Source organism: Rhinopithecus roxellana, chromosome 10 (genome assembly GCF_007565055.1).
Source record: "Rhinopithecus roxellana isolate Shanxi Qingling chromosome 10, ASM756505v1, whole genome shotgun sequence".
Classification (NCBI taxonomy): domain Eukaryota; kingdom Metazoa; phylum Chordata; class Mammalia; order Primates; family Cercopithecidae; genus Rhinopithecus; species Rhinopithecus roxellana.
Window position 1 is genome coordinate 129,590,500 of NC_044558.1, and position 21,245 is coordinate 129,611,744.

Genomic DNA, 21,245 nt, shown 5'->3' on the forward strand with positions numbered 1-21,245 from the left:
TGAAATTGACTCATCTGTAGAGTATTTTGATCAGATCATTTCTGAAATAACCTTTCGTTTTGTTCAAAACCAAAATCGTAGTGTTTCTTTTCCTTTGAATCTCTATGAATTTGCAAAGAATCATAGATTTTATGTTTCTGGTGTTTTGTCCTTACTTCGAATCTAATTGAATACATCAGCAGCATTAGTTGGCTCATTGAGTATTTCAGGACTCTTTCCCTTCTACCAAAAGAAAAGAGAAAGAAACAAAATGACATTATTGGTGGCTGCAGTGAGTCCGCCTGAAAAATACCATGCTTTAACTATTTTGTATTTACCTCAATAAAGCAGGGGCTCTAGTCTGCTGGGGGAAAAAAGAAAACCTTAAAAGAAGTTAGAGGGTGAAAGGAAAAGCAAACATCACCTATAATACAATGGTGATAATTCTAGCAAAATCTTCAGAAACATGGTAAACTGGAAGACAATGGGATAATATATTTAACAAGCTGAAAGAAAACCTGTCAAGCTATAATTCTATAGCAAATAAAATATACTTCAAAAATGAAAGTGAACTATAGACATTTTCAGGTAAACAAAAGCTGAGAGAGGCCATGTGTGGGAGCTCATGCCGGTAATCCTTGCACTATGGGAGGCTAAGGTGGGAGGATCACTTGCACCCAGGAGTTTGAGACCAGCACAAGCAACATAGGGAGTACCTGTCTCAAAAGAAAAAAAAGAAAAGAAAAGAAAGAAAGTAGAGAGAACTTGTTACCAGCACTACAAGAAAAGCTAAAGTAAGTTCTTAGGCTGTTGAGAAATGGTATCATTTCTACAGAAAGTATTAAAAGCAATAGATCTATACATAAAGGGGTATATAAATAAAAGTGTATTTTCATATTCTAATTTCTTTGAAAGGCATCTGTGTTTTTAAAACAAAAAACAACAATGTTGTATTATGGATTTAATCAAATATATAGTAATAATACACATGGCAATAGGAAAAAGGATCGGGAGACAGAGTAATGTGACATACTAATATAACATTATTTGTGAGGTAGTATAATATTAATTCATGTTACACTGTGATTAAAGATGCATATTATAATCCTTAGAGCAACAGATAAATATATAGTAAAAAAAGATTAATCTAAAAAAAGGCAAGAAAGCAGCATGAAAGGCAAAAAGAACAGAGGAAAACCAATAAAAAACAAAGTTATGCACCATACACAATATTTCTATCAGTGATGAACTGCATATATGACATTGGCCCCATAAGATTGTAAATTTAGTACAACCTAAGTGTACATTATTTGTAAAGTCTACGGTAGTGGACAGTAATGTCCTAGGCCTTCACATTCACTCATTGACGCACCCAGAGCAACTTCCAGTACTGTAAGTTTCACGTGGTAAATGCCCTATATAGATATACCATTTTTTAATCTTTTATATCATATATTTACTGTATCTTTTCTGTGTTTAGAAACACAAATACTTACCATTATCTTCCCATTGCCTACAGTATTTAATAGAGTGTCATTCTGTACAGGTTTCTAGCATAGGGGCAACCGGCTATACCATATAGCACAGGTGTGTAGTCGGCTGTAGCATCTCGGTTTGCATAAGTACACACTATGATGTTTGCACAATGATGAAATCACATAACTCATTTCTCAGAATGTATCCCACCATTAAGTGACACATGACTATAACAAAATGATAGACTTAAATCCATCAATATCAACAATTGCATTAAATATAATAGTGATAAATGCCTCAGTTAAAGGGCAAAGATTGTTGAAAGAGATAAGAAAAACAAGACCTAACTATGCTGCATACAAGAGATACATTGCAAAAATAGAATAACTATAATAAGCTCAAAGTAAAAGAACAGAAAAAGATACACCAGCTAAATATTAACCGTAAAAAATTTTGTAAGTTTTCATTAATGTTGATGTAGACTTCAAAACAGAGTATTACAAAAAAATAAAAAAGAAAAATGTATGTAATTATTTTGATACTTATTCATATTATAATACTTATATTGTCATAAAAGTTAAGAATAAAAGGGCCAATTCATAAAGAAAATATAACAATCTTCAATGTGTATTTCGAGCAATCAAGTGTTGGCCAATCAGGACAATAAGCCAACTGAAAGCAACAATCAAGCCTTTATTTACTTACTATGACACTGCAAGCAGGAGATACCAGTTTACTAGGGGGTAGTTTTTCCCCATGGAATGGTACTGGGCAAGAGTTAACTGAATGCAGTGTAGATGGGAGAATTGTCTCAATGCTAAGGAATCCTAAACAAAAGGCTCTTTCTCGCTTTATGGACCTATGGGCCAGGGGAAAGAAGAGAGGGCAGGTCTTCTAGCAGCGGAAAGATACTGAGTCAAAGTGGAGAAGTGTCTCAACAAAGTCCCCTGGCAAAAGGCCTCTACATGAAGGTGTTGGATTAGGAATGCCAATATGCATATGAGCATGGCTCTCCTAAGAGTCCTAAGTCCTTGACTGCAACTCACTCTAGAAAACTGATGAATTGGCTGTGCACCAAGGTGTGAGGAGGTGATATGGTTTGGATGTTTGTCATCTCCAAATCTCATATTGAAATGTGACTCCCAGTATTGGAGGTGGGGCCTGGTAGGTGGTGTTTGTCTGATGGGGACAAAACTCACATGAATGATTTAGCACCGTCCCCTTGGTAATAAGTGAGTTCTCACTCCAAGTTCACACATCTGGTTGTTTAAAAGTGTGTCGTGCCTCCCACCCTGCTCCCACTCTTGCCATGTGATGGGCTTGTTCCTGCTTTGTGCTTTCCCTTTCGACATGATTATAAGCTTCCTGAGGCCCTCACCAGAAGCCAAGCAGATGTTGGTGCCATGCTTGTACAGCCTGCAGAACCATGAGTCAATTAAACTTCTTTTCTTAATAAATGACCCAGCCTCAGATATTTCTTTATAGTGATTCAAGAACAAAATAATACAGGAGAGCAACTTCTCTCCATTAGGCCTGCCAGACAAAGCCTTATAATTATCTTTGGTCAGACACGAAGAATTACAGATAGGAGTTTGATCTGGAAGTCAGACTCCTCAATGAATGAAACTTATAATAAATTTCAAAGTAAATTCAGTAAAACTAAAATGTATAGAACTAAAAGGAGAAATTGGCATATCATACTTAGAGACTTTACTTTTTTTCTATAGTTAATAGAGCAAATAGATAAAATATATCAGTAAGGGTGTACAGTTGACCCTTGAACAGCATAAGTTTGAACAGCGCAGATCTACTTATATGAGGATTTTCTTCCATCTTTGCCAGACTGAAATAGCAAGATCAATCCCTCCTGTTCCTTGTCCTCCTCAGTCTACCCAATATTAAGGTAATGAGGAGGAAGACCTTTTTGATGATCCACTTAATGAATAGTAAATATGCTTTCTCTTTTTTATAATTTTCTTAATAACATTTCCTATTCTCTAGCTTACTTTATTGTAAGAATACAGCATATTTTTTATATATATATGCAAAATGTTTGTTAATCAACTGTTTATGTTATTGGTAAGGTCTCTGGTCAACAGTAGGCTATCAGTAGTTAAGTTTTGGAGGAATCAAAAGATACATGTCGATTTTCAAATGCATCGGGGTCGGCACCCCTAACCTTTACATTGTTCAAGGATCATCCCTACTTGACCTAATAAACACTTTCAGTACACTATTGCCAAGAACTACAGAATGGATGTTCCTTTAAAGTACTCATGGAACCTGTGCCATAAAATAATTCTTAATAAATTTTAGAAAATAAAATCACACATAATGTAGCCTCTGGTCATGCCAGAAATAAATGAGAAAGAGATAACAAAAAGATACCAGAAAATCTTCCATGTATTTGGAAATTTAAAATATACTAAGTAACAATTGATTTAAAGAAAAATCACAAGATAATTAGATAATATTCTGATTTAAAAAATGGTAAAAGCACAATGTATCACAACTTGTGGAGCCTCTTCTACTTCCATCCCTTGGTTCCCAGATCCAGATATTCTAAATACAACCCAAACATATAATGGGAGAAACTAGTTACTGTGCAAAACATACACCACATCCTATAAGATGGCACCCCATACTCCCAACATTGTCTCTCAGATGTTCCTTAAAAATGAGTCCCTATTAGGCCATGATAACTTTGTACAAGGCAGACACTTCTAGATCAGTGTTCCTCAAACTTTTTAAAATTATCCCCCAAATAAACTTTTAAGATATTTTTTCCTAACCATTATAGTATCTAATTTTTTTTTTAACCTCTGTCATTCAAAAGATACCCGGATGGCTAGATAGTAGAAAGGAGAGTTTTATTAGCCATATTGGTTTGCAAGCCAGGAAAAGAAAGTCTCCAGCATAGACCAAAGGTGCTCTGTCTTTGCAGAGGGGAAAGACAGGTTGGGTTATATGCCTGGCATGGTTTGTACAGTCATAAATATTCAGCGGGTTTGAAGGGAAAGCTATACATATTTATGAGGGGAGCAGAGTATATGCATGATGGCCAAACATCCACATAACATACAGCCGTGTTCACTTTGGGGCTGAGTTTTAGCATTAAAATGAGGTGGAATTTGACTCTTTACATCGAAAGGTGAAGTATAGGATGCAAAGAGTTTGTGTGTAGCCTTTATAAGCTGCTGAAACTGGCTTCAGGTCTGCAGTAGCTTATCAGAAGAGAATGTTTATGCGGCTGATCCCCTGTCCAATCAGAGTTGCAGGCCGGGCGCGGTGGCTCAAGCCTGTAATCCCAGCACTTTGGGAGGCCGAGACGGGCGGATCACGAGGTCAGGAAATCGAGACCATCCTGGCTAATATGGTGAAACCCTGTCTCTACTTAAAAGTACAAAAAAAAAAAAAAACTAGCCGGGCGACGAGGCGGGTGCCTGTAGTCCCAGCTACTCGGGAGGCTGAGGCAGGAGAATGGCGTACAAAACCCGGGAGGCGGAGCTTGCAGTGAGCTGAGATCCGGCCACTGCACTCCCGCCTGGGTGGCAGAGCAAGATTCCGTCTCAAAAAAAAAAAAAAAAAAGGGGGGTTGCAGTGGTCTGGGTTGTAAATCAGAGTTAGGATAACTTGCCTGAAAGCTCTTATTGTTACGGAGGTTGGTGAGTGGTGAGAGTGTGTTTTTTCTTGTAGGAATTTAGAAATGTGTCATGCCAGTCAGACCCTGAATCCTCCTCCCATAGGTTTACTTTGTTTCCTTAATCTTTGGGTCTGTCCTGATTGATAAAAAGGCACCTAACTTGGTCTCTCACATCACACTCCCTAAAACCAATTTTTGCCTTTTTAGGGGGCAGTATCTCTCCTGTTGATAATGTATGTTCTATATGATATGGTAAAGAATAATACTCATACAAGCTAGTTCCATGGGAATTAATTCCTTGGTACATTTCTTTAGCCATAAAATGTGTGTTCCTTGGTCAGAAGGATATTATATGTTGTACATGATGTCAATATGGTAAATGAGTCACTCTGTAAGTTCACAGATAGCCATGCTGGCAGAAGCACTGAGAACCGGAAAGGCAAATCTGGAATACACGTCTAGTTCAGTTAGAATAAATTGTTATGTGCTCCAGGATAGAACGCATTGAAAACCACTCCAGAAATTAACCTCACTACTGCAGTCATAACCTTTATAAGAGGCCCAGACTAAACAGTGTGTTGAATGGCTATCAGCTGGTCTCTTTTCTCAATTACTCCACTACTTTCTCAATGGATTTCTATACAAAGTGGTTTTGGTAACAAGTATGGAGGTTATGCATGGAATCGACATCAAAGACTAATGATAATCCGGCTTCCACCACTGCCAAGTGCCCAACGAACAATAGCAAAGGCTAATGTTAAACCCTTGGTAGGGAAACATTCTCTTTCTAGAGATCAGTAATCTGCCTGGTAGGAAATTGATTACAGTGCTCCCACCCAATGAACACTTGTACCTTATTCCTGCTGTCTCCCTTGCCCCCATATGCAAAAGTTGGAATCTCCTTGATTTACATCTATCTTGAGACCCACAAATTCTTGATTGCCTTTTAACCTAACATTTGATTGCACTGTTTACCATGAAAACGTTCCCAAGTATTGAGGGTGACTTTTTAATTCCTGTGCAGAATTCATGACTATTGAGAAGGAAAGAAATAACTTTTACTCTATCTGTATAAAAGAAACAAAGAAGTTGTTTTCTTATACTTCTAAATGCTCATAAAATGGAATAATATAAATTATAAATGAAGTCAATCCTTCTACATCTATAATTGTTCATATCATCAGGAATCTAACTGTATATCCAAAATAATAAGTTTTCAAGCAAAAATATAGTCTATGATTTATAATTATCCTCCTTTTAGGTTTCGGGGGAATTCTTGAGTAATTAATGCCTTTGGAGTCTTAATATCTGTTTTGGAATGCTCAAATTGAAACAAAGTAGAAGAGCAGGACTCAGTCAAATCTAGATTTGGGGACTTAATGATAGTTGGTGAAAACAAGTTGAGTCTGTTTTCCTCATATGGTCTGAGGATAGGTTAGGGTAACCCACATTTACACTGGAGCTTTGCATTTGTTTCCAAGTGATTCAGCTAAACACCATGTAGATTTTCCATTAGGTAATAGAATGTCCTTTCTTAAAATAGCTGTAGCCCAAAAAGCTGTGTCATGTGAGAATGAAGTCAGAGAATTAATAAGGAGATCTGTACAGAGTACCTTGATCAATTTCTGAGGAGAAATGTATAATAAAGGATGGATCAAGGTCACATTTCCTGATGTCACTGCCTTTGAGGAAGAGTCTGGCAGAACTGGGCCAAAAGTGCCCAAGGGAATTGGGAGTTTGAAGCAATTATCTAAATAATTCAGACAAAAAGGCACACTTGGGCTTTGAAAGTCACCCATATGTGCAGAAGGGGAATCTAAACGTATTGCATCTTGCATCTTGTTAGGAATGTATTAAAGTATCTCTTGGACACACATAGTGATATTGACAAAAAGGAGAAGTTTTATCACTGGAAAAACTAGCCTCATCTACATTCATCATATTAAATAAATGCTCAGTTTTCTTTCTAGTTTGCCCTATGGATAGTCCTTTCATCCACATAAGAAGTACCAATAGTGTTCTTATATTCTAGTAATTATAATCCAGTATTTCTAAAATGATTTCCTCACTAAGTCTCATGACTTTTAATCTGTAAGAAAAAATATCAGTGTAGCTGATATGGATACAAAATAAAGCAGGACTAGAAAATGAAAGAGCATCACCCATTTAATTCTGGAAAATAAAAAAACTTCACAAGCTATAAAAAAATCATTTTATTCACAGGGTACATTTACAAATTTTCTCCAAGTAAGGGAGGTAGAGAAATTGAAACTTACTGAACCTTCTCACTGCCAGCCATAATTACAATGAACACACCAAAGAAAAAGACATGTTTTTACAGCAAACCTCCTCCTATGACATTGCATTTAGATTCGGTGGAAAGAAGCAAGTCAGCAGAACCAACAGAGATAGATACTAATTTTTCTAGTCACACTGTAGAAAGTACCAATTAAAGTTTTCTTTTTTACCTGCAACATTTTATATGAAACTCTACAAAAAGAATTGAAGCACACTGATTTTCTCCACACTTTCTGCCAATGGAGGTTGGTTTTAATAGAAAGAAGCAATTCCATATACTCTTCAAAGGTGATTTCAATTTTATAGTCTAATCTAAATTTTTTCCCCAGAATTATTATATCCATGAACTAGTAGTCAGATTATATTATATGAGAAAAAATAATGTTTAAATTTTTCTTATCTCCAGCCTCAAACTTTGCTCTTGAGAAACAGTTTGCACACATGTGGAATAATATTAAAATGTGCCATAATAGAGTCAAAGAGACCAAAAAGACACCTTTCTTCCCCAGTGCTTTTAGACCAACTATGCTGCACGGTAACTGGAATTCTAGTAATATTTCAGACTTGTTAAAGATTAAGCAGACTTTTTGATGGAGCTGTATTTGTTCTCTTCTCTCTAGTGTCTCTAAGATGTACCCTAGTGGCCATCAGTCATCCTAAATTGTGAATCCTGTATATTAGTTATAAGGGGAGTGTCTATAGGAACCTATCAACAAGAGAGCCCAGCGGTGCTTAAGACTGAATGAAAAGCAGTGACAGTTTGATTCCTTGCTTCTGGTGTTTGCTGGAGAAACAAACATTAATCCTCTTGCAGTTATCACCTAAAGAGCTTCCTTCTAGAAGGTTCTACAACTTCAATAAAGGATATTTACATACTATTATCAGACTTCTCCAAGGCCTATATACTATTGTTCATTTCTATAAAATAGTCACATTTGCTACATTTATAGGACTTCTTGATAATAATGATACAACTTGGAACAGACATGGTTACAACTCTAAAGTGGCAGAGGTACAGGAAGGAAACACATAAGGAAGTAGGGGTCAAGCCAGAAAAAGTTAAGGCACCCTCTGCCACTTCCCACTCCCACTGAATCAGCCATCTCCCTCTTCTCCACAGGTGAAGGGCTTATGTGTGTGTGTTGTATACACTAGAATACAGGGTAGAAAATGCATCTAAGTCAGCTTAAGTAATCTTGGATACAAAAGTCTGTTACTGAAGTAATTGTGGAGACAGGGTTAGAACCTCCTGTTCTAACTCTAGCTATGCATAGCCCACTTTCCAAGGGTGAGGGTCAACGTGACACGTCCTGCTATCACTGCCTCATCATGACAGGAGATCTAAATAATAATCTTATTTGGGGAATATGTGCCAAAGTACAGACAAAAAAAGGCTATGAAAACAGGAGCGTGGGGCCGGGCGCGGTGACTCACGCCTGTAATCCCAGCACTATGGGAGGCTGAGGGGGGCGGATCACCTGAGGTCAGGAGTTTGAGACCAGCCTGACCAACATGGAGAAACCCCGTCTCTGGTAAAAATACGAAATTATCCGGGCGAGGTGGCGCATGCCTGTAATCCCAACTACTCCAGAGGCTGAGGCAGGAGAATCGCTTGAACCTGGGAGGCGAAGGTTGCGGTGAGCCGAGATCACGTCATTGCACTCCAGCCTGGGCAACAAGAGCAAAAAACTTCGTCTCAACAACAACAACAAAAAAAAAAAAAAAAAAAAAGAAAGAAAAGAAAAGAAAAGAAAAAGAACTCCCCGGAGAGCACCTCTCGGAAATGGACAGCAAGGGGTGGAGCCTTGAGACTGGCATGGTCCGAGTGGGTAAGCAGGTACCACTCTGTTCTCTCCGTCAGCATCTCGCGATCTGGCTGTCACACTGCTTCCTCTAGCATCTTCTCTCTCTCTCTTTCTCTCTCTCTCTCTCTCTCTCTCTCTCTCTCTCTCTCTCTCTCTCTCTCTCTGTTTTTTGTTTTTTGTAACCAGGGAAAAGCAGGAACACACAGTCCCCCATTACCACAAATTATGCGGGCAACTTTCCTACATTTGGGGAAATCGCAGGGGTCAGCACATCAGGTGTGCAATGGATAAGCCTCACCCAGAGAAAACTATCCATTATTAACCATAACAGCTGGATGACAAGATATTTCCTTTAAAACATTTCAAAAAAGTTCCATTCTTGAGGCTCCCCTCAAGGTCAACAGCCTCTTTCTTGCTTCCTGCTGAACTCTCTTCTGAGATCACTCCCAATCATCCTTTCAAATTAAAACAAGATCTTCTCTCTTTTTTTTTTTCAGTTTGGTTAAACCTTTTTTTATTACAATTTTCTATTTTCCTTACTGTGCAGATAAAATAGACATTAACTGATTCTTAGTTTTCTCTGCCTTGGATTAAATCACATCTCTTAGATGTTTATAGGTATTGTGTGAAGCATATATTTTAAAAATAAACATTAAGAGAAAGTTTAATTACATAGAAGCAGAAAGAGGCAGGATCAATATATTTGGGTATTATTCTATAAAATTCTCAGACAGCTTGGCATCATTGCTTATATCCCACAGCTTCAACAAGAAAAAAATTACGTGAAAGAATTTTAGCACAATATAGAGATCAATAGAAACACAGAAGAGTGACCATAAAATATAATTCCTCTTCTGTGCTTTAAAAAGTTATAGTCATGGGCTTTGACTATCTGGCAAATGCTCACAGGTATGTAAGTCAATTTATAATATGGTATTTATTCCTTATGTATTAGAGACAGAAGAAATCAGAAATGTTGGCACCAGAGAAAGCAAATTAGAGGGAAACAGAAACATGTATTTTTCCTTATTGAAATGGTGAGCAGAGGCTGTGTTATGTTTGAATAAGCTTTTCATTCATGCTCTTGCTTCAATCTCTCACCCCTAAGATGTATGTAAAAAATTCAAAAGACAAGTCTGGGCTGAGGGTAAAGCAGATGGTATCCATTTTCTTATGATAGAAGGGAAAAAATGCTACAACAATTATAGATTCAAGTCTCCTTCCACTTGCAAAATAGAAATTTTGTAGTGCTCAATCCAAATATTGTGGCCTCATATTTAGGAGTTTATAAACAGATGCTCTGGGCTTCAGACTTCCTGTGAGTTAGTCTCTAAGACTTTTAAAGAAGCTATGTAGAAACTGGTGGAATATTTGATATCTCCTTAGCTTCAAGGACCCAGACTATCCATATGAATGAGGGGGAAAAGCTCCACTTTAGAATTGCTGGCAGGGCTGGCAGGGCTATAACTAGGTTGGGGTGATCAGACTCTGCCACAAGACACCCAAATTTAGACAGCACGAGTTTAAGCAAAAACAAAACAGTTTAAGGCAGTGTAAAATTTTGAGGTCCTCAGCGAATTTCCACACTACCTCTCTAGTCACAATGCTACTAGCTCAACTTTGGAGCCAAGGCAGCTCTCCTGGGAAAGGACAGAGACCGATGGTGCTAAAAAGCCAAGGTTTAGGGTAGAGACCACTCTGCCCTTTAACATCCTGAGAGCGTGGGGCTAGGGTCATCTCCTCTTTTCAACTTGCCTCACCCTCCTCCTAGCACATAGTGGAATGCTAGTTATATGTACTGCTGACTTTATTAGAGGCTTTGACCTAGGTTGCAAGTACCTTGAAACTGTTAACCCACTTCTACCACTTCCAGCCCTGATGTGTGCCCAACAAAATTCATATAACCTGAGAGTCGACCTATATGATGGGAAGATAAAGAAAGAAAAAGCATAATATTAGTCTCAGTCCTTATTTCTCCACAAGCTTATCCTCAAGTTCATATAAACATCCTTAATAGCTCTTGATCTTTGGAATTCTACAAACATAGAGCATATATTACCTGGTGCTGGTGGGAAAGTATTCACACAACACACTGAACATTTCCTAAAGTTTTCAGTGGACTGGTAACATTCCCCTCCCCCTTAGGTCCCTCCTGAAAAGGATTTGTCAGTGAAAAATTTCACAAAGTCGATATTTCAAACAAAGAAATTAAAACTCTGGATGGCTGACTTTCTATTAATAAAGAAATTAAAAACTGTCTATAATAAAGTTATAAAACTGGAATATATAACTGCTGATGAAAAGAAATGGTATCAATATTGTTTCCATTTTGAATCATCTATAACACTCTTGTAAAGCCCTTGACTAATCCAAAGATATTTTTGGCAAATTTAAAATCCCAGGATTTTTTCAGTTATTTTCCATTTCAAGCCATGTTATCCAGATTGCTTCAGGTACAAGTTATATATAGCCTGAGCAATTTTTTTAGCCAAGAGAAAGACATGAGACATCACAAAGCCAAACACAGTATTGTCTGAACATGTGCCATTTGGGATCATTTACTTCCTACCCTTGTGAAGACAGATAAAAGTGAATTGTACAGAAGCAAAATCCAGTGAGCACTTCCTTAACTTCTTACATGAGAATTATGCAGTTGAGATGCACAATTTTGTATAAACTTTTGGCAAAATACTCTATACAAAGCATATGTGTCTGTGAGTCATTGTCCATATAAAAATCTTTCATATAAACATTACTTTACTTTTCTTAATTATGGAATGACTTAATCCTTCACCTATCTTAATTTTACTGAAGTGTGATTAAAATTAAAGAGGCCATCCTTAGTCATGATCTTTGGAATCAATGCAGTTCTCAAATCAAGGCTAACAAAAACTAAAATCTTATCAGGATACTAGTTTTTAGCCTCTTCACCCTTCCTTTTGCCCCCATGGAGCAGCCAAATTTTTATGACCACACAACTATTTTTTAAATTAGTCTGATGGTACAAAGAGATGCCCCCTCTTGGCAGGTGCATCATCAAAAGTGATTAAAGATTTTCTTATTGAGTGTCTTCTGAGCTGAATTTTAAGGGTCAGTTATTTCAAAATGTAATTGATCAAATCTGGAAAGGTACCAGGCCCAATTCTGAAGGTCGTAATTTCAGATAAACAAAGAAAGATAGTGGGAGCTTAGAATTGAAGATCTTAATAATAATAGAGTATTCCAGAGCACTCTACAGGATGATTCTAGCAAGGTCCTTACTTAGGAACACATAACACAGTAAGGATAGAGATGCCTGACTTCATGACACAAACACACACACACATACACACACATACACACACACTTCTATCTAACCTATTATGGCCAAAAGGCATATGTATGTCATATCTAGTGAGTTGTAATCTACGGTAAGAAAATATTTTCATTAAATTGTAGTCATAGTTTGAATGCTGTGAGGGTGTATGTCTATCTTTAAGTGAAGACAAAGTGGAACAACCAAAATTTCATTTTGGTCTAATCCAGAGTGTCTCAACCTTGGTACTACTGACATCTCAGCCTGGATAACTATTTTGTTGTGAGAGGCTGACTTGTGCATTGTAAGATCTTTAACAGGATCCCTAACCTCTACTAATTACATGCTATCAGCACCCTCGAGTCATGAAAATAAAAAATGTCTCTGGTCTCCAGACATTGCCAAATGTCACCAGAGGGGGATAAGGAATCATCCCAGCTGAGAAGAACTGGTCTAATCAAACATCACCAGCACTGGCCATTTCTGTTTTGCCCTTCAGAACCCACATGAAATAGTTTCACAAGTTTGTCAACTAAAAATTATATATAAATCTACTGCATAAATATATCCCAGGCATCATAACAAGATGAAAAATTTCCACATAATATTTTTTCCCTTCCTTCCTTCCTTCCTTCCTTCCTTCCTTCCTTCCTTCCTTCCTTCCTTCCTTCCTTCCTTCCTTCCTTCCTCCCTCCCTCCCTCCCTCCCTCCCTCCCTCCCTCCCTTCCTTCCTTCCTTCCTTCTCCTTTTTCTTTTTTGAGATGGGATCTTGCCCTGTCACCCAGGCTGTAGTGCAGTGGCACGATCTTGGCTCACTGCAACCTCCACTTCATATTTCACAAATATTTTCAGTGGAACTGTGATGTATGGGCTTTATGGAGTCATTAATTACATTTTAACAATTAAAGTACTAATCTGAGTAACACATACTTTATTAACTTTTATATGTGTTTTTGTTCAGGCTTTTACATTTTTAATGGTATACTAGTGAAAATGTGTTCTTTTTTAGGTAACTACTAAATAATAATAGCTCAAAAGAGGAAACATATTCAAAGTTTCACTCAAAGTGAATATTTAACACAGTTTCTTCATGGTACATTCTCACGTTTTTGTTGCTGTATAGCAAACCAGTTCTCCAATAGAATCAATACTCTCAAATTCTTAACTTTCTAAGTAACAATATAATCTGCACTATCAACAAATCATATTTTAAATGCTAATTTTTATAATAACCTCAATATTTAATTGCATTTAGAAGTGGTCTACTTTAATGATGCAGAATTTTGCCAAGGGCTTTCTTATGTTGATGTCACGTTAAATTAACCCATCAAAAAATACCAGCCATTATTGTTTACATAGTAACATGGTATGCTAAGATTTTACTGTTAAAATTAAACTAGAACTTTTTGGTACAATTTACCTAAAATTTGGTGACATTTAAAATAATAAAGAAATTGAGTTCTAGTGTCTCATTTTAGCTTAAGACATTCCAAAGTATGAAGGCAACGAGAGGCTTCCTTTACCCTTCTCTGAAATGTAAACACATTTGGATGCTTGTAATCTGTCAGTAGAGTTTTCTTGCTGTGTATCAAAGCTGGTGTAAAAAGCTAAGTAGTCCTACCTGCTACTAAGGAAATAAATAGCTACTAATTCACATCTTTTTACTTGTACAAACTATACCTTGTGTGACCATGCTCAACACCAAGCCCATTCATGAGATTTTGGGTAAAATCAGGATGAGTAAGACAATTCTGCTCATTCCGGGTAAGCATTTGGGGGTAAGACTTGCATCTCGTGCTGCTGTGGGTAGTATGTGCAGCAACCAGTGAGCTTGGTTGTCTTATATCAACATGTAATGGATAGTGCATGACACATTTGTGATTCTCCAACACTGGTTACAAATTTTTGCCATACCAGGTCATATGAGTTCAGCTTTCATAGTTGCACAGAAATGAGCTTTAACTTTGTGTGTGTGTATGTGTATCTACATGTTTGTATATATGCATTCTTGCATGTATGCACACATGTCCTTTATCTTGCAGTGAATATGCCACAGTAGATAGAAAGGGGATTTGTCTTCTGGTCTGTCTTCCACAGAGACTAAGCTTTCCATCATTGTGCTTTACTGCATTTCTGAATATTGAATTACAAAGACAATTATGCCAATTCACAAATAAATAATGCACTTATATTGGTAGTCTTTTGCACTAAAATAAAAATGACAATGCAAACAGGCTTACATAATGCAGACCTAAAATTGGGTTTATGTCCTAAATTCTGAGGAAGGAAAGTGGCTCCTGTTATCCAGACTATGAATCAACACAGTCTAAATTCAATAATGCTTCACATTGTCTCTGTAGAGTTGACAAAAGAGGAAGAAGCAATTCTTATGTAAAATTTTAAAAATAGAGGGGAGCTATAGTTAATATAGACGTGGCTTAACAAATCACAATTATCAGCAGTAACATTTTGCATCTTTATTACTCAGGAAGGGATTTTTTAAATCTATCCACCCACTTCCCCTAAAGAGGGCAAAAATAAATAATAATTTTTTAAAAAACCTACAGTTCTAAAGCCAGTCTTAATAAGACAGGTTCTTATTAATATTATTAAGCCAGTTTGTGTTGACAATCAGCAACACTTTTACCCCAACACTTTCTTTATTCTATATTGATTGATTTCTCAGCCCTAACAACTCAAGTCTGTCTTGTTTTTGAACTGCATCTTCTAGATTTGAACCATGTGCTTTACCAACAGCATTTCACCAGCATTTTACTAGTTGCAAATCTGCCATGTGCTATAAAGTATTTCATAGGATGTTTCATTTCTTATTTGTCCTCCAAGCCAACACTGAAAGTAAAGTTTTGCTTGGATCTTCATCGTTCCTTTCCTGTTTTTCCAAGGGCCCATGCAAACCCATGAAACAACTTGAACATTCCCTCTTGGAGTCACATAGAAAACCTAACAAAAATACCCTGGTTCAGTCCTTTCTTCTTCCATTGTCCCTAGGAAGTGGGCTGGAGTGAGGTATCTTCACATGGGTCCAACTGCATTCTCAGTGCACCGATTTTATGAAGATACCAGAGTTGGAGAAATTCCTCGGGCATGGCATGGAAGCCAGAAAAGGGTAAGACGTTATCATAGTAGTGGTGGCTGATGGGCTGCTCACGCATATTCACAGAGAAGGGCCAGAAGCCATAAATGGCCACCTCTTCACAGAGACCCAGAGCTGCGCTCACCAGAAAAAGTCCTGTGGACAGGCGCTTGGCATGGATTCCTCTACTTTTCCAGAACTTTCCAATGCTACGCAGAAAGTTGGGGTTGGCAAACAGCACTGTTTGATTGGCACCAACATCTGACAGTGTATAATAAACCCGCAAAGATGGCTCTGTTCCTGTCTTCATAGAAAAGGCAGGCATGTAGATGTAACTGTGGTTATAGATTTTCATGTTGTCCACAAATGTCTTTCTGGACCACAGAAGGTTCTGAAACCTATTAAAGAAAAAAAAAATGGTTCAATTAAACCTAGAGAAAAAGAAACTCACTAAAACCCACTCTGTTGTCTTCTGGTGGCCGTGATACCTCAAATCATCTCAATGAAACACATGAAAAACACTTTATTCATATTTAAAATCCTCCTTGAACTTATCAATTATCTCTCATCAAATAGCCTGGCTTTTCCCCTGACCCCAACTTCTTAAACACAGTTAACATTCGTTAATGGGGCTCCCTCTGAACTACAATGCATTACACATTTGTTCTCTTCCAGAATGTTTCTGCCTGAAATGTAAAATGGTTTAATTCGCATACATTCCTAAAGGTTGTTGGCTGGAATTTTGATGAAAGGTACTTAGGCGGTCTAACGTAAGCACAGGAGTGGTTTCTTCATCTGCATATCAAAGGAATCACTTCTAAGATACCTCTTCCCACTGAAATTCTATGATTCTATAAACATTCAGATTCATCAATGCTACAACTATAATATTACATGGAAAAACAAAAGCTTGTTACTATTACAAAATAATGCAGGGAGTTGCCCATATTGCTTGCTCCAAAGAACTCTACTTTCCCATGTTCTTTCAGTTTGGATTACATGAAATTCTAATGCAGTTGTAAAAACAAAGATACAAATAAGTACAATATAATGTTCTAAATACAATGTTCATATTTGTATAAAGTACTATGGAATACAGATGAAAAAAATAATTCTGACTTGAAAGAGGGAGTGTGGCCCAAGAAAGCTACAGAGCCGGAATAACATTTAAATACACTTCTTATAGGGAAGCAACAGAAAGAACAGCAACTAAACTCAAAGAGACACTTTGGTTATAGGCAAGAGTGCACAATATACTGAGGCAATGACAAGGATTCCCTGTCCCTAGAATGTGGGAGGTGCTATTGGCAGGGGCAGTGGCTGAAGACAAGGCACTCTTTGAAAAACCTCTTATTTCTGTTTTGTTTGCTTGAACGTCACTCTGTGGTGATGGGAAATCTTCACAGCAGTGACTGCTTACAGCACTTATGACAACTGTCAGTCTGTGTAAAAAAAAGGTACTCTAATAGACTAGAAGATTACCTTGGAAGGAAGTGGTTGGTAGCCTGGAGACCGGGTAAGAGGTTGCTAAATACTCAAGTTAAAAAAAAAAAAAAAAGAAAGAAAGAGAGAGAGAAAGAGAGGGAGTGCGAAGGGTCGAGAGAGAGAAAAGCAACAAACTAGACTAGGGCCTTGCAACTTTTAATTCCTTTGACCATGGGAGCTGCCCATCTTGGGTTATGTGCAGGTGGAGCAGCAACATCAAAGCATGAACTGAGCCACAACTAGCAGAGGAAAGTCTGGCCTGACATGTTGGCAGGCTCATCATAATTAGGTGAAATTAAAGTTCTGAATACACAAATCCACAGGATTGTACGTAGAAATCAGTGTTATTTACTCTGCCTGCCCAGAAAGGTATGGTTCTCAAGGCCAGAAGGAAGGGAAATCTCTCAAGTTGTCTTCATATCCTTGATCCAGTAGCCTGCTTTCTTGATCCAGTAGCCTGCTTTGTCGATTTTCCCTGGGCCCTGATACAGAAGTAATAACAGGGTCTTTAGGTAGATTCAGTTTAACTTAGAAGGAGCCATGGAAGCACATTCAACCATATCTGGAGCTGGGCCAGCCTCTCTCCCAGGAATACAAATTCCTGCTTCCCAACTTCCAGATGGGCTCTGCTCAGCAATTCTTTTCTTCCTTCCATTGCCCACTAATGTCTTCCACTCTCTTCCTAAAATACTAGTGCTTTCCCAATCATATAGACACACCATGCAGATAACCTCCTACTCCTTTTGAGCCATTGGTTCTCACACTTTAGTTAGAATATCCCAGAGAGTTCACTAATATCATAGCTTCCTGGGTTCTGATGAGAGTGATCCAGGAGCTGAATTTTTGCCCAGTACTCCTGGATAATCTGACACAGTTGGGGCATACTTATTTAGAAGATCAAAGCATCAGTGTAAGCTGTCTGGCTTTCTGCATCCATCCCTCACCATCTTTTTCTTTACATCTTCTAATGACATCCTTACTGCCATTCTAAGAAGTGCTCCATCTTCCCCTCTGTATCTTGAGACAAGGTGTTTCACATATCCTGAAGAACTCATGTTCCAAAGTGGGTCTCTCCTCTTTAAAAAAAAAATTCAACCTCTCCATCTCGACTGAATTATTTCCTCTGTCTTCTACATATGGTTAGAACTTTCCCCTTCAACTTTACTAAGGTATATTTTACAAATAAAAATCGTGTATATTTAAGGTGTGCAATGTGGTGTTTTGATATACACATACACCATGAAATGATTACAACAAGCAGGTTAGAACTTAAAAAAAAACTCTTCTTAATATGTTCACACTGTTCCCAGTGCTACATTCTCGTTCTGTCATTTCACCATCAACCTTCTAGAGCAGTTAGGATACCTCTATTGCTTTCCTTGCTTGCTTCCATTCCCTCCTTATTCCTGTACAGAATGGCTCCCATTTCACAGGGCCCTGCTGGCTGATGGAACTGATCCCTGTCTCTGTAGTGGACTACATACTAGTGGAGAATTACATGCTGCTTCAATAAAGTGAGGATGATTGATTTTGTGTTTCCTGTCTTAAAACCAACTGATTAGTCTTGAAGGGGAGCTTTCTCTCTCTGAGTTTTCACTTTGAAAATGAACACACAGCTTGAATTTACTACAGTCCTAATTTTATTGGCACTGTTATTAGTTTTACCTCTCCCATTCTGTGACAAATGGCATTATTATTTAAGAATTTGATTCAGTTCAATAATTGCTATGGTATACTGAATATGTTTAATAATATCCTGATCAAGAGTTTAATGGGGTTGGTATTGAATTTTATTACATTATCACAAAATTCAGCTGGAATAAGAAAAGAGGGGTGCTCCAGTTTGTCTCTCCAGCCTCAAACTCAGCTACTCCTCATGTCCTCACCCTATGCCCCAGCCATCCCTGTGTGTGTACCTGTCCACAATTTTTATTGCATATATAGATTCATTTTTGCTGATCTAGTCATTGCCCTGGTGAAGTTGTGTCTATAAATCAAGATCCAACTTAAGCTTTCCTTTATTAGGCTTATTCCTTCCTTCCGACTTAAGCTTTCAAAAGTCTTCTTTGAATTCCTGAATAATAATTGCTCATACTCTCTAAGACTATGTACTCCTTGAAAACAAAGGATGAGTCCTATTCATCCTTTAATTTTTATAACCTAGCTCAGAATATTTGTGTATATATGAATAGAAAACTACTAAACAAAAATTTTTAAACATTAAAAAGAAATCAGACCAGCCTATGAATTAAGAATAAAAATGAAGTAAGATCAGCCCATGTATTATTAAAATAGAAATGATTAATTTATAATCAATATGAGCATAAAAGGAAAAACAGAAACAAAGTGGAAAACACAAAAGTGTACCACATTTTACAAAGGAATTGAATATGTGATAATGGGGACAAAACCAATAAGACTTTTCTAATTACTTAATAAACAATATTGAGATAGTTAGCTAACAACTTAGAAATCTGAGAGGGAACAGATTCATACTTCACAAGACAATTACTAAATAATTTTAAGATAAGTAAGATAGATATTTAAAATCTAGCTGGCAAAGCGACTCAAGTCTACAATCCTAGCACTTTAGGCAGCTGAGGTGGGAGGATCACTTGAGGCCAGGAATTCGAGACCAGCCTGGGCAACCATCTCAAATAATTATGAGTTAATATTCAGTAAATATTCAGTAAAATCTATGTTACAAAAAAACTAAAAAAAATCGAACTTGCCGGGCGCGGTGGCTCAAGCCTGTAATCCCAGCACTTTGGGAGGCCGAGACGGGCGGATCGCGAGGTCAGGAGATCGAGACCATCCTGGCTAACATGGTGAAACCCCGTCTCTACTAAAAAATACAAAAAAAACTAGCCGGGCGAGGTGGCGGGCGCCTGTAGTCCCAGCTACTCGGGAGGCTGAGGCAGGAGAATGGCATAAAACCCGGGAGGTGGAGCTTGCAGTGAGCTGAGATCCAGCCACTGCACTCCAGCCTGGGCGACAGAGCGCGACTCCGTCTCAAAAAAAAAAAAAAAAAAAAAAAAAAATCGAACTTATCAGACATTTGCAAAATATATTTCAACATAGGAAAATATTGACAACATTGATTATGCCATGTTGTAAATTTTCATTACCATGAAGAATAAGATAACTAAAGTAAAAAGGGAATTACTCCAAGAAATATTTACAGCAAATATGACAAATCGTTATCAATAAACTGTAGTGTCTGAATATATTGGTACATTGATATGAAAATGGACAATCCAGAAGGAATTTCAGTTAAACATGTTAAAGCATTTGGTTACAGTTACAAGATGCAAACTGAATACAAAGGGAATATTAATAGAATAGAAAGAAACACAATAAAGAGTGAGGGTCCAGCTCTCACCTCCTATGACAAATCTCTAGAAATAGGAGAAAATCAGTTTTTAAAAGTCCATCTCCATTCTGAAAATAAAAAAGAAAGCAAACCTCAGTGGATCCTGAATCTAGGTTACCTCAATAAAACAGACAGCTTACCAAAGGAAACCAGAGCGTGAAGTAACTTGTTGAGCATTCCTCTAAAAGGGAGCTAGTAGCAGTGCCCTACGCCTGGGGGCAGGAGATACTAGAGAAAGTGGTGTCTAACAGCAATCAGCAAGGTTATTGTTCGGATTATGGGGTAGCAGAGACACCCAGGTGGGTTGAACTCTAAAATCCTGCACTGATCAATTATCACCGTGTATGTGGAAGGAGGTGTCAGTTTCCAGGCAGGAAAAGTGGGTATGTGTCCAGAAAGGTGGCTCATCCCAGGGAAATGGAATTCTCAACTCTTACAATATCAGCAGTCAGGCCTATAGTTCCCAAGTGGAATACTGACACTGAGTAGCCCAAGGAGGAGACCTACAAGCAGTGACATTTGGGAACCGCCCAAGAGAAAGCAACGTTGCCACCTTCTCAACCCAGAGTCAAACCCACCTGTTGGTAGGTACAGTCTCTGCATAGAGCTTCCAGTCACCAAAAAAGAACACACAGGCAAGCTCAGAAGACATTGATGGACAGTGTCCAACACAAGAGTCAGAACAGAGGGACTCAGAGGAAACCAAAATCATTCAAGGGGCAGAGGAAAACTCTTAAACATGTATAATTAGTTTGCTTACTCATATTCATGGCTACCACATCTGGACTAGGATGATA

General features: G+C 37.8%; 1 protein-coding gene and 1 non-coding gene across 4 annotated transcripts in view; both read right to left on the reverse strand.

The window, feature by feature from the left end:
- Positions 1 to 9,384: 9,384 nt before the first annotated feature.
- On the reverse strand, positions 9,385 to 9,544 carry LOC115900233. The gene has a single exon (XR_004059898.1). It is a non-coding gene; the product is annotated as a U1 spliceosomal RNA (small nuclear RNA).
- Positions 9,545 to 14,606: 5,062 nt separating this feature from the next.
- The window catches only part of ST8SIA1 (ST8 alpha-N-acetyl-neuraminide alpha-2,8-sialyltransferase 1), a 138,343-nt gene continuing 131,704 nt past the window's right edge, over positions 14,607 to 21,245 (reverse strand). For all 3 annotated transcript variants that reach the window (XM_030939020.1, XM_010361196.1, XM_030939021.1), the window contains one exon: positions 14,607 to 15,988. In XM_030939020.1, the coding sequence (XP_030794880.1) occupies positions 15,502 to 15,988 (487 nt within the window). In that variant the 3' untranslated portion in view covers positions 14,607 to 15,501. The remainder of the gene's footprint in view (positions 15,989 to 21,245) is intronic.